Source organism: Sceloporus occidentalis, unplaced genomic scaffold (genome assembly GCF_023333645.1).
Source record: "Sceloporus occidentalis isolate IW3139 unplaced genomic scaffold, rSceOcc1.0.p SCAF_370, whole genome shotgun sequence".
Taxonomy (NCBI): domain Eukaryota; kingdom Metazoa; phylum Chordata; class Lepidosauria; order Squamata; family Phrynosomatidae; genus Sceloporus; species Sceloporus occidentalis.
In genome coordinates, this window is record NW_028317350.1 from 326,022 (window position 1) to 338,367 (window position 12,346).

The 12,346-nt window shown below is 45.7% G+C and overlaps 2 protein-coding genes across 2 annotated transcripts; one reads left to right on the plus strand and one right to left on the minus strand.

Moving 5' to 3' along the window:
* Positions 1-437: 437 nt before the first annotated feature.
* LOC149273525 (hepatoma-derived growth factor-like) lies at positions 438-5,633 on the plus strand. Its single transcript, XM_089506209.1, has 7 exons — positions 438-524; positions 3,546-3,622; positions 3,830-3,968; positions 4,110-4,181; positions 4,532-4,726; positions 4,989-5,212; positions 5,627-5,633. Exons 1-7 carry the CDS (start codon positions 438-440, stop codon positions 5,631-5,633), a joined length of 801 nt encoding a protein of 266 aa, XP_089362335.1.
* A 4,253-nt stretch (positions 5,634-9,886) lies between these two features.
* Positions 9,887-11,187, minus strand: LOC149273526 (large ribosomal subunit protein uL24m). Its single transcript, XM_089506218.1, has 5 exons — positions 11,005-11,187; positions 10,769-10,864; positions 10,520-10,623; positions 10,164-10,294; positions 9,887-10,023 (listed from the first exon to the last, which is right to left on the minus strand). Exons 1-5 carry the CDS (start codon positions 11,185-11,187, stop codon positions 9,887-9,889), a joined length of 651 nt encoding a protein of 216 aa, XP_089362344.1.
* Between the last annotated feature and the right edge of the window lie 1,159 nt (positions 11,188-12,346).

Consider the following 12,346-nt stretch of genomic DNA (forward strand, 5'->3'; position numbering starts at 1 on the left):
TATCACCACAAGCCATGTTTCTAGGCCTTGTTAACGGCAGCGCCATTCCTTAAGAAATCGTCCATTCCATCGGCACTCCGCACCGCCGCCTGGTGAACGCAAAGAGACGCTATTGGCAGAGCGCACAGCCAGTCAGGCATTAGCAGCCGATCGCTGAGAGACGGGAAGGGGGAGGAGCACTGAGGAAAGGGGGAGGAGTACGGAGGAGGGAGCAAATCAACGCCAAAGAGGAGAGATTCAAACACAAACAAGTGTTCGGGCCTCATCCCACCGGCGGACACTGACTTCCCCGCCCTCTCTGGACAGTGTTAGATCTAGGCCGCAAAGCCCGGTGTGGTAGTAGTTGACCCCGACGCAGAAGTAGGCCTCAACCCGGACACCTCACTGTTCGGCTCGTACGTTTCGGCGTCTCCTCGGTGTCCCTGCAGTCAGACACCATGTCCCGCTCCAACAGGCAGAGGGAGTACAAGTGCGGGGACCTGGTCTTCGCCAAGATGAAGGGGTACCCGCACTGGCCGGCCCGGGTAAGCTGGGGAGGGCTTCTTGAGCTCTTATGTTATGGGTAGTGTGCTCTGTGCTGGGCCTGCGTGTATGGAGAGGAGGTGGGTAGTGTGCCCTGTGCTGCAGGGCCCGCGTGTATGGAGAGGAGGTGGGTAGTGTGCCCTGTGCTGCTGGGCCTGCGTGTATGGAGAGGAGGTGGGTAGTGTGCCCTGTGCTGCTGGGCCTGCGTGTATGGAGAGGTGGGTAGTGTGCCCTGTGCTGCTGGGCCTGCGTGTATGGAGAGGAGGTGGGTAATGTGTCCGGTGCTGCAGGGCCTGCGTGTATGGAGAGGAGGTGGGTAGTGGGCCTGTGTGTGTGTGTATATATGGGGAGGTGGGTAGTGTGCTGCTGGGCCTGTGTGTGTATATGGGGAGGTGGGTAGTGTGCCCTGTGCCGCCGGGCCGTGTGCCCTGTGCCGCCGGGCCGGTGTGTGTGTGTGTATATGGGGTGGTGGGTAGTGTGCTGTGTATATAAACATGGTGTGTACGCAGACAGTGTGGGAGTCACGCGCTTGCCACGATATAAAACTCTTAAGGCGTTACACTCCTATCCCCCAAGGGCATTCTGTATTAATGATCAGAGATGCCCCTGCAGAGGGGTGTTTGGGCGGGGGTAGTGTATTTGGCTCTTTATTGTGTGTTCTTCATTGTTGGGCCGTAAACTGTTCCTTTAAGGGCAGTCTTATGCTAGTATCCGATGTGCTTGGTTGCTATGGTAACAAGGAGGCATGTGTATTTGGGGTTCTCTGTCTCATATGGAGGTTGCAGGTATTTATTCCACCCTGTGTTAAATATGAAATAATTGCTGTGGTTAGGAATGGGTGGAGCTCTCGCACTCCTTGTGGTTTGACTGAAATTGGCACCAAGGAGCGCCAATTGCATGCTGGGAATCCAACGCTCTCGTGATCCTCACAGGTAGAAGTACACCTGCGGCGGATGTCATGCGCTTGATCTTGCCGCATGCTTCTGATATGTCAGACCCCTTGAGTATACGTATTGTAAGGATAAGCGCTGAGTACACTGCCGGCTCTGTCTAACAAAGGGGTGATTTTTCAGAAACCCCATTGGCTATCGAGAAGCGTGTGTTCTTTGGCTGCTTTTGTTCTATAGTCAGTTTAAATAAAGTTTGTTGCGGCTTTGAAATAGTTATGGAGGGGTCTGTGTACGGCGTCTTTGTGGTGTCCTGCGCGTGGGGTTAGTCACACCCATCGACGTCAGCAGGGCCGCCTAGACGTTCCGGGGTATGCATGTTCCCGGTTGTAGTAAAAGGAGGCGGGGCAGTGTTTCTACATCGATTGCTACATGGCAGGCATCTGCCCCCATGAGTCTCGGCCCCGCCCATTCCTCACAGGCAGCTCGTCAAGGTGTTAATTTTAATTAATTGCATCGCGCTTCTTTCTGTCTCCCGCAGTGTTACCTGTCACCATGTTTTTGGAGGGAAGTTGGCTCCTTTATCTGAGCACCTTTTATAGAGCTGGACTTGTAGCGATAGCATGCACAGGGTCTTCTTCCTCCCCGTCTGGCCTCCTTTAATATCGTTTAGTAGCAGAGGCCCTGTCGGCCCCAGCGCCTTTCTGTGAGCTGAAACTTTTAAGTGGCCCGTCCTGTGTCAGAAGTCTAGCCAGATGGCCAAGAATATACAAGCAGCTGCGCTGTTGGCAGCTCGTTGAGCGTCCCTCATTACTGGTAGACGGCCGCCGGCATGTGCCAAACAGGACTGCCCGGTGGTTTTAGGATCTCCTTAATCTGAGCTCCGGCTTCTCAGACAGATCCGAGGAAGGGAGAGAGCGTGAGTCTGCGCAGGCGGTGGGTTTTGACGTTCTGATGGTACAAGGGGGGGGGGTTGCTCTTTATCCAGTGTTATTGCTGTGGATCTAAAATGCGGTTTCTAATGAAGTCAGTCAATTGATGTCCATTAGTCAGAGAGTCCACCTGGGTGGTTTAGACTGAGCCATTCTATTGTTCCCACAGGCAGTGTGATAATATAGTTGGGCTATAAATACCCTTTCCTGGCTGTTTTCGCTGCGGCGACGTCGTGTCCTCGGAGTTTGCTGCTTACCAGCATCTCTCGCTGTGTGTGTTTTCCAGACCGGATCCGCTGCCGGCAGAGGCAGGTAACGCGAGGCCATAGGTGTGCCCGTATTTGCCCAGTTATTTTGAGTTTTTATATGGTGGGAGGATGGGTGATTCACACCCCTGTGCAGCCGGAAAGCGGCGACATTACTGCAGCTCTGCCGCTACACGGCTTAAAAGCTTAACACGCCGACACGCTTCGTCTGTTCTTAGGCCGCTGTGCTCTTTGTATCGGTGAAGAGCAGCAGGGAAGTTTATTTGGGAAGTTTGTTTATTTTCTATTTATTTTAAAGGTTTTTTTCTCTCGTCTCACTCAAGGCTTTTATTTTGAGCTCGGCTGTTGAGACGCGAGAGGTTACTTAAAAGCAGTCTCTTGCTGTTGATCCCTCCTCGCCGCGTCTATGTTCTGTGTTTATAATAAGTATAAGCCGGAAGGGGGGGCAGTTTCCGGTTCTATGGCTGCTGGCTTTGATCAGGAGCAATGCTCGTTTTATTGCTCTTGACAGCTTGTTAAGAGCCTGGGGATGATAATTCTCCGCATAACGTTCCAGCCTGCTGCTGCACCCCCCCCCCCTAATGCAGCTGTTAACCGATTGCTTTAGTAGGAAGCGGCGGGTGATCTGACACCCGGTGACAAAGTAACTGCCGCCGTTGGTCAGCCCAGTATAATATTCAGTTATACCCGCTCGTTGCTGGGCAGTGACACAATGCAGCGTGTCGCAAAAGTTTCTTCCACTCAGATGAACTCGCAGCTAGTGGACGTAACACATTGGCAAGGCATGGGTTAACGTCTTAAAGCTGTAGCACTGTTATTTCTAGCGGCTGAGATTTGCGTACCGTTCGGAGGTAAAGGGTCATTTAGGTGGCCGTGGCTGCCCGGCGTGCTACTTTTAAAGCGGCGAGATCGCTAACGCTGCGTTTCTTTTCCCGCAGATCGATGAAATCCCAGAGCCTGCCGTAAAATCCTCTTCTAACAAATACCAAGTGTTCTTCTTCGGGACGCACGAAACGTGAGTGCAATAAATTGGGGATTACTTCTGATGTCATACTTAGTGCCCTCATCACCCGATGAGCCAGTGGCCTGGTCCTGTGGATGGCTTTCCATTGGATGCCATGGCTATGAGATCACTTCCAAGCTGCATCTATAATATTTGGGGGGGGGTCATTTTCTCTCTTGTATTTTTGCCACCTGCTAATGAAGCCTTTGTGTTTTGCAGAGCGTACCTCGGTCCTAAAGATATTTTTCCTTACGAAGAGTGCAAAGGCAAGTTTGCTAAAGCAAACAAGAGGAAAGGTTTCAGCGAAGGCCTCTGGGAAATTGAGAATAACCCCACAGTGAAGGCATCTGGCTACCAGGTAATCTCCGTTCTGCCTTCAGCGAGACGGCACCGGCGACTGCTTTCCCGTTGACTTATCTGTATATAAGGCTCCTGCCTTCTTAAAGAGAGCGGCTTTAATGCACATGATCCTAAACTCCCTCAATCCTTGTGTTTTTAGCCATCTCGGAAGAAACGATCATCTGCGAAAGCCTCCAAACCGGAACCTGAAGCCACCAAGGATGGTGAAAAGGTACGCCATCCCGTTACGCCGCGTCCACACCTATTCTTCATGAGGTCTTGTTGATGGTGTGATAGTAATAGTCCCGCGTGCTTGTGCCATTCCTGGTTAGCAGTGGCATGGTTGCTTTTGCCAAAACTGATAAAGTTAAACCAGCAAGAGAATTGAAGCCTGCATGGGGCAAGTGTAATAAGACGAGGCCAAGGACCAAGTAGCTTTTCTGTGGTTCACCTCTAGGGCCTTAGAGACACAGTGAGTTTTTATTTTGGAAGAGGCAAAATGTTAAGTGAGGAATATGTAGTCGGAAACACGTTCATGTCGCGTTCTTGGACCATTCCTAATCCATTCTCGTCTTCCCGCAGACCTCCCCAAAGAAAAGTGACGAAGTGGAAGCTGACGTTGAAGAGGAGGATGACAAAAAGCCAGAGGGAGATGATGACAATAAAGGGAACGGTGATGGAAGCAGCGATGAAGAAGGGAAACTGGTGATAGACGAGCAGTCCAAGGAGAAGAGCGGCAATGCAGGCACCAAACGGAAAGCAGAGGACGTAGCAGAGGTAACGGAATAATCCGTCATCCAAACTCGCCAGCCTCTGCTTTGGGTTGTCCTGAAACAACATTGAAACTCCTTAAGCTTCCAATGGCTGATCTCGCTATTGGCTTTCGGTTTGGGCCAATCGCATTGGATTGGAGATTCATGCAGGATGACCTTACAGCACCTAATTTGCATATTTGTTTTGTGTGGAGAATGATTTAAAGAGCGGATTTTATGGTGGATGGGTAGTTTTAAGAAGGCTTAACAGAATGTTTGTTCTGCAGAGTTCCCCAAAGAGAGCCAAGGAGGACGAGGACGACGACGATGAAGAAGCAGCAGCAAGTAAGACCGAAAAGGAGGATACCCAAACAGAACCGGCAAAGCAGACGCCGGAGGTAGCCAAAGAGGAGAACAGCAAGCCCCCAACACCTGCAGAAGATGTACGAGAGGAAGAGAAGGCGGAAGAGAAAGCAGAAGCAAAGGAAGGCTCCAGAGACCGCAAGGAAAGGTAAGCGCCGCTCTTCTGTCCAGAAACGGCAACTTTTTGTGTAAAGCAAGTCCGGGGCTAAAAACTTCAAAGTAGCTGACAGGTCTGATGGTATATGGGAAGCAGATGCCTGGATCATCCCATTGGCTTTCATGGCGATTGCCTAAAACATTCATCCAGGGTCAATCTTTATAAATAGGTTTTAAAATGTTTTTAGTGGTAGACCGTAACTACACGGTGTGGGGAGCATAGCCAAAGTCCATGTCTGTGAGGGTTCTGTAGGACAGCTTGTCGCTTCATACAAGAGCCTAGAACGAAGGTGTAGAAGCTCAGGGTAGAGAAGCGCAGCACGTTTTGCGTACTTTCGAAGTGCATAGGGATTGTTCACTCGACATGTAATGGACTTTAATTTTGTTTTTTTTGTTTGTTTTCTAGCGTGTAGCCATCATGACCTCCTTCCCTCCCTGGTTGGACAGAATTGTTACATCTTTTTCCAATATTGGGAGTCCTGGGTGCTTGTAAAGGAGTAAAACAAAAAATATTTTAAAAAAAAACAAAATAAAAAAAAAAAAGAGAATAAACACTTCATCATCAGCCTGTCACATCTGCAACCCAACCCAGTACAACAAAATCTCATCATGGACAATCGTCTTAAACCAGGGTCATGGTCGTGACCCCTGCCGCGTTACCATCTTGACTTCTTGTTGCAACTTTTAGGCCACTAATATATATATCCTTTTGGCTCTAGCGTCTTTGCCATCCTTACAACTGGTTTTGTATATGGTCGTTCTGCCCCGGCTCCTGTGGCATTGCGTGGCACGCACTGGGCTTGCTCCTTGTGATCTCACTAGGCTCCCTGCGTCTGTTTTTTGTTTGTTTTTTCGTTTTATGGCTTTTACGTTTCTTTTAATAGCACGTTCTTTGCGTTGACTATTCAGATACTTGCCTGTCGGACGACACGCAGATTTCTCGACATGGAACTCTTGAGCCGGTGGCCGCTTTTAGCTGTTTGAATTACTCTTGTGTTTCTGTGTTGGTTAACGTGCCTCCTGGTCGGTATACGGGCAGGACACGTATGTTTATGTTATGTGTTAGTAACAGCCTTTAATTCTTTGGCTACATGCAACGGCAACCTTCTGCAGCTGCTCAATACCTAGGGGTTTCATTGCTGCAGTTAGTACCTGATTTAAAGGTATACATGCTTTATTTACAGGGTGGACCATACCACTAATTTTTTTTTGTGCTTTTAGAAGCTCATCAGCCTCCTGTGTTTTTATCCAACTTTTATATTTTTACCTTTTTTTTTTTTTTTTTTTTTTTTTTTTTTTTCTTTTTTTCCCCCCTTTGGGTTCATCTTATAATTACTTTGAGATGTTTACTTTTTCTGTGCAAACAAAACTGTTTGGCCCAAATATTTTTATCTTTGTAACTGGATAAATGTTTAATCTGTTTAGGTGACTTTTTCTCCTTCGCTTTTTGGTTGGGTGAAAGTAGTTGATCGGATTCTCGAAATTTTCAGTTTTCATAATCTGTACATATATTTGTTGCGCTAATGCAGACCCTTTTTTTGTGGTTTAATTAGTGGTTAACTTTTTATAAATCACAAGTTTAATTTTCATGTGTTACGCGAACATCACGATCGGTAAATTACCAATGGCTGCATCATGTTCTCACAGCAAACCAGGGTTGCAGTATAAACGCCAGGTTAAATCATGCCATAATTTGTTTTATAAAGGCTCATGATCTTCAACATAATTTGCTAAAACCATGGAGATAATGACATTTTTGTAGTCTAACATTTTCAATAAAATCAGAAAAGCAAAATAAAAAAAAAAAAAATACATCATTTGCATAAGCGATGACTTTTTTTGTTTGTTTTTTTTCCAACTTTTCTCCCCGGATTTTCTGACCTTGTGCATATCCATAGGTGATGTGATCCTTAAATTTCTAAAAAACAAAAATACACAAAAATATAAGCCCTTTTCAATTTTTTTTTTCTTGTTTTATGCAGCTGTGATGAAGGTATTTGTTTAAAAAAAAAAAAATCAGTTCTTTAGGACAAATAAACAGGTTATTATTAAACTGTCTTATGTGTGCTTCTTTTTGCTCGTTTTCATTGGCGCAAATAAAGTTTACGGTGTGATTTATTTATTTTTATAAATAGGCAAACATGGTATATTGTCCCTGGAATGCTAAAGATAAACTTAATTTTTTAATTGAAATTATTGTAATTTTTAACAAAATGCTTCATTTTGTTTTTAAAATACAGGGTGTTCTTTGTTTTAAGCATCCAAAAAGTTCATAAGCTAAGGACTGATTGAATTCAGTGGACATTCCAGTAGCCTCTTTTAATCTAATGCAGTGATATACAGTAAGTTCATTTATTTATGCTAAAGTCTATTTTCATTACTTTTTATACATCCAATTAAACCTGTTCTCCCCCCCCCAATGAAATGCTAAATTAATTCCTCTACCATGTTCTGTCCATCCTATACAAACATATAAATTATATATACATATTTATCGTCCGATTACCTTCCTGTGTCTTGGGTCTCATCTTTACCACTTCTAGCTCGTGTCTCCCTTTTGTTCGGTCTGCCCCCCCCCCTTTTATTTCAAAGACAAAGTGCACATCACAGAAAAATATAACTTGCGGTTGTTTATTACTGGCGGGGGGCTGATGATATCTTAGACACCAAGCCCTTGTTGCGTATATTGGTAAGATTCACTTGTTAGTGTGGCGGTGCGGTTCTGTGTGAGAAGCAGTAGGGAGTGTATGCGTCCTGCTAGATTGCCACTCTGTATCTTTTTGAGCCTCTGCCGCAACGGAAACCATGAAATCTCTTGCTAAGACCGCATGTAGTCATAACCTTCCACGGCGCAAGGACTGTTTGCAGAAGCAGATATCTTAAAGACGAGAAACTCTGATTTATCCCATAGAAATCACTTATTTTATTTCCTGCTGGTGTGAAAATACGTTGTTGACTACTGGGATTCAACGGAAACTGCATCCTCGGATCTCCACCCGGTGGAAAAGATAATGTAGTTCAGATCCCCCCCGTCAATCACACTGAAAATTATGTTACAGCCGGAGATGGTCAGCTACTGGATCGCTCTCTCCGTACCAGTCACCCTATTTATATTTTTACAGTGCTTTGTCCAGTCCATGTCATCACGGGCTCTGACAAAAATAGAGCGGACATGCTAAACCACACTGGTTGGAGGAAAAGGACCCGGCTCACAAGCCCTAAGAGACTATAACATTCACAGGGTTACCTTAAGAGAGTTTTGGAATGAGCTTCACCCCTTAAGCTGAAGCAGCGCCTGGTTCAAATGTAATATTTCCTTGCCATTCTAGAGTATTGGTGTTGAGAAATCTATCCTGATCTAAAGCTGGTTCAGTGTCGAAGTGCTTAGAAGCTTACCCGAGTACTGAATCATCTTCCTTCTACGAGGACTTCTTCTGTACGCATAACGGCTGCCCCGTTTCCTCCTGGCGCTCCTCATCCTTCTGACTCTGTACATTCTCGTACACATTGGGACCCGCTGCGTTTCTTTCCACACGCAGACAAGGGCTTCACCCGGCCCTGTCCTCCTTTACATACTCATGATGCTATTGTGACATCACACAAATATTCATAATGTGTCATAACCTTCAATCCTCAACTGTCTCTCCTCGCACATATTAAGTTAAAAATGATGGCATGGGTTCCGTGAAACATTTCGACCTTCTATTGTTTTCGAGTATATAAAACGTGAAAACGACCAGGAAATGGTAAACTTAGTAAAGTTTAAACGGGCAGGGCTGTCACATTCTCATCTTAGATGCTCCCAAAGCTTAACATCCTTCCGCTAGTTAAACTTAAATAAGGTTGAAAAACCAAATAGACACAAACTTTTCTTTATTTTCTGCACAAATGGGATAAAAGTATTTTGAAAGACATTTGGTCAACTGGGCTGGTTGCTTTGCCCTCATGCCCACCACGATGGTGCTAAATACAAGTGAGAGGATAGGCAGAGCTCATTAAAGAACGGACTCCCCGAGCGAACAGGCATCTTCGGGTTGGAAGGATTATTTATCGAGACAAAGAATGACCGTAGCCGAATCCAAAAAGGGGACTTGGGGTTAAACGTATGTGGTGGATCTGGTGCAGACGTTATTTCTTTCTCTGTATTTCCATTTTCTTTCCTCTACCGCTAGGCTCAATAAGGGGATTGGGGTGAAGAGGAGACCGGGGTGGTATAATCAGCTGGTCAACGCAGGTCAAATTATTTACTCCTTTAATGTTGATATTCAGCAGTTTTGAGCCTGAGCTACGAACATGAATGCACGAGAAGTAACATTCCATTGGTTTCCATGGCGACTGCTCCCCCTTTACAAGTCGTGAACTACTCTCTGTATAAGGAAATCACATTGATTTCACAAAACCCCAAGAGTAATAGAAACTATTTTGTGACAGCCATGTTTATTACAAAAAGAAAACTCCTTCCTACAAAGGATCCCACGATTGGAAATATATGAAATAAACTCGACGACGTGTGCCGTTATGTACAGGCGCTCCTGTTATAAGAACCGTTCGTCTCTGAATCACGCTTTGTGAAGATCGTCCAGTATGATCCAATGACGAGGAGACTTAGGCGCAGGCAGGACACACCGATGAGCCAAAGCCATTACCGACGTCCCTTCCAAACAGGTTAATACCAGAAGGACCTCCTGTGATGCCTGTCTTCGACAATACCCATCTTTTCCATGATTTCCTCCTGAAGGGTCTTCAGCGAAGGAACATATGTCTTTTCTAACGCATCTTCCACCGAGGTGTCCTTTGGGCCATCTTACATAAGACAATAGCAAGTATCAGTAATCAGAGATGTTTATGTAATGAAGAAGACCACGTGTTTTAGCAGCTATACATTTGCTGGCTCCCCATCTTTGACCATTGCGTATGGTAAGCGCATGCACGTTTATCCTCACCTTTCCACTGCTCGGGGATGATTCCGTCTCGTCTCTGCAGCACAGGTTTGGGAATGATTCTCCCGGTTCTCACAGACACCCGTACCTTTTCACCTTCCTCTGTGTATCTCCATTCCACCTCCGTCGGTTTCCTTCAAGGATGGAACAAAAGAACCACCAATATCACACCCATCAGTTAAAGGGGCCGGGACCGGTACATAACCTCAACAGGTGGGTTGACTTGAGTTGGGCCAATGCCAACTGGACTGGTTCACCCGGACCTAGAACATGTATACCTTATAGAGGTCTGCTCTCTCATGCCTAGGGGCTGGTGTTCGGTAATTAAGTATTTCAGGAGATCTACGATCGTTTCTCACCTGTCTGTGGGATCGATGAGAGACACCTGGTTGAGCAGGAGAGGAGCTTCACTGGCAACGTAGGTCCCCCTATAATCGCCGGTACGCCCAGCGTAGCGATAGTGCTTAATCAAAACAGAGAAAGTGATGAAAGGTCTCACGGTGGTTCCTTTGAGGACCGTGGCAGCACGTAAGGACGCCCGGTATATAAATACATTCAAATACGTGTCAATCCATATTTACTGGTAAAAAGGGCAATGGCGACCTTACCGTGTTTAGACCGTCTATGACTACCCAGTTCCGAGCTCGCACAACTTGAGTAACCTTCCCCTGCTTGCCAGCATCTCGGCCAGAAAGGACTTCAACCTTGAGGAAAGCCAAGAGGAAAAAACCTCAGACGTTCTCCGAAGCACAGGACGATCACAGTTTGAAGAGCACGCCCCGTGTTGGATCGTAAGCTCTTTGGAAGAATATTTTGGCGGCCAGGGAACCGCTCTTTATCTTACCGTGTCTCCCCGGAAATACTTCCATTCCTTATCGCTGATGGGCTCTACGAACACCTTGGACCTCCTCTTCCCGGGAGGGTTCTTGCGTTGCGCCGCTATAGTAGATGGCCGACTCATGCCAAACCGGTAATCGCGGGGCAGCTTGAGCTTGGATGCTGCAGCGAGAAGCTGAGTCAGACGCATGTCTTTAAGGAAGTGGCGTGGCTTCTAATCCCAATCGTAAGCGTCTCCGTCACTGAAGAAGCGAGAAGAGCTGTTACAGCGCCATCGTGTCTCCTCGATAATACATTCGGAGGTGGGAAGCAGTGTGGCGGCACATGATACCGCCGTGCTTTTTTTGGTGTAATTTACATTAATACAGAATTCCAACTTTTTTGTTAGTAAATATATATATTTAAAATACATGGCACGGGGTAGCACATATACACACATACATCACTTTTCCGATGAAGCAAAGCCAGCATCATCCCCCCCTGTGGTCACTGAACTGCAAACCCCAGCTGGCTGAGAGTCATAAGAGTAGCACCTCACAGCTGCTGATCTAAATTAAAAATTATTAAAAAGCCCCAGACATGTATTTTTTATTGATAAATTGGGGGATTTAACCACTTAATATCTGCTAACATTCTCCAGTTTTTGTGCTGACAGCAGTAAGTGACAACAATGAATACGATTATATGGAATTCTGGCCCCCGGGGCCCCTGATGGACGCATAGGCAGCTGCCTTAGTGTTGCACTGGATGGTTAATAAGGGGCTTTAAGCCCAGCGTGCTGTATAATGTAATATGATGAAGAGCTCACCCCCTGATGCAGGACACAAGGAATCACAACCGGTATAACCCCTGCAACCCTCTGCATGAACAGGAAGTGCCAAAAGCACATGTCACTTCCACACATCTCAACTTTGACCTTTAAACTCCGCCCTCGGCAATGCCCCCCACTACACCAACAGAAAACAAGCCCCCCTTGGGTTATTCCTCAACCCCTCTGATTGCTCTTCGTGTATTTACTCCCCAACATCACATAAAATGCTTTATTTCAGCACTCCAAGCGTGCATCGTTCTGCAAAGCATCATGGGAGTTGTAGTTCACTCAGCTTCCAGCTTCTTTTTTTAAGTAAGCTTTATTTAAACTGTCAATGACGTTCTTGTGACAGGGTTGTTTGGCATGGATTAAATTATGTTATAATATTTTATTATACTTTAAAATATTCAAATGAAATTATTTTATTTTTCTTTAACATATTCAAATTAAATTATTTTTTATTTAAAATATTCAAATTAAATTATATTTTATTTTTCTTTAAAATATTCAAATTAATTTATAATATTTTATTTTTCTT

Coding starts and splice junctions, on each gene's coding strand:
- LOC149273525 (XM_089506209.1), top strand. CDS start 438: ATGTCCCGCTCCAACAGGCAGAGGGAGTACAAGTGCGGGGACCTGGTC. Junction 525..3,545: donor ACCCGCACTGGCCGGCCCGG/GTAAGCTGGGGA, acceptor CTTTTCCCGCAG/ATCGATGAAATCCCAGAGCC. Junction 3,623..3,829: donor TTCTTCGGGACGCACGAAAC/GTGAGTGCAATA, acceptor TGTGTTTTGCAG/AGCGTACCTCGGTCCTAAAG.
- LOC149273526 (XM_089506218.1), bottom strand. CDS start 11,187: ATGCGTCTGACTCAGCTTCTCGCTGCAGCATCCAAGCTCAAGCTGCCC. Junction 10,624..10,768: donor TCATAGACGGTCTAAACACG/GTAAGGTCGCCA, acceptor GTTTTGATTAAG/CACTATCGCTACGCTGGGCG. Junction 10,295..10,519: donor CTCATCGATCCCACAGACAG/GTGAGAAACGAT, acceptor CCATCCTTGAAG/GAAACCGACGGAGGTGGAAT.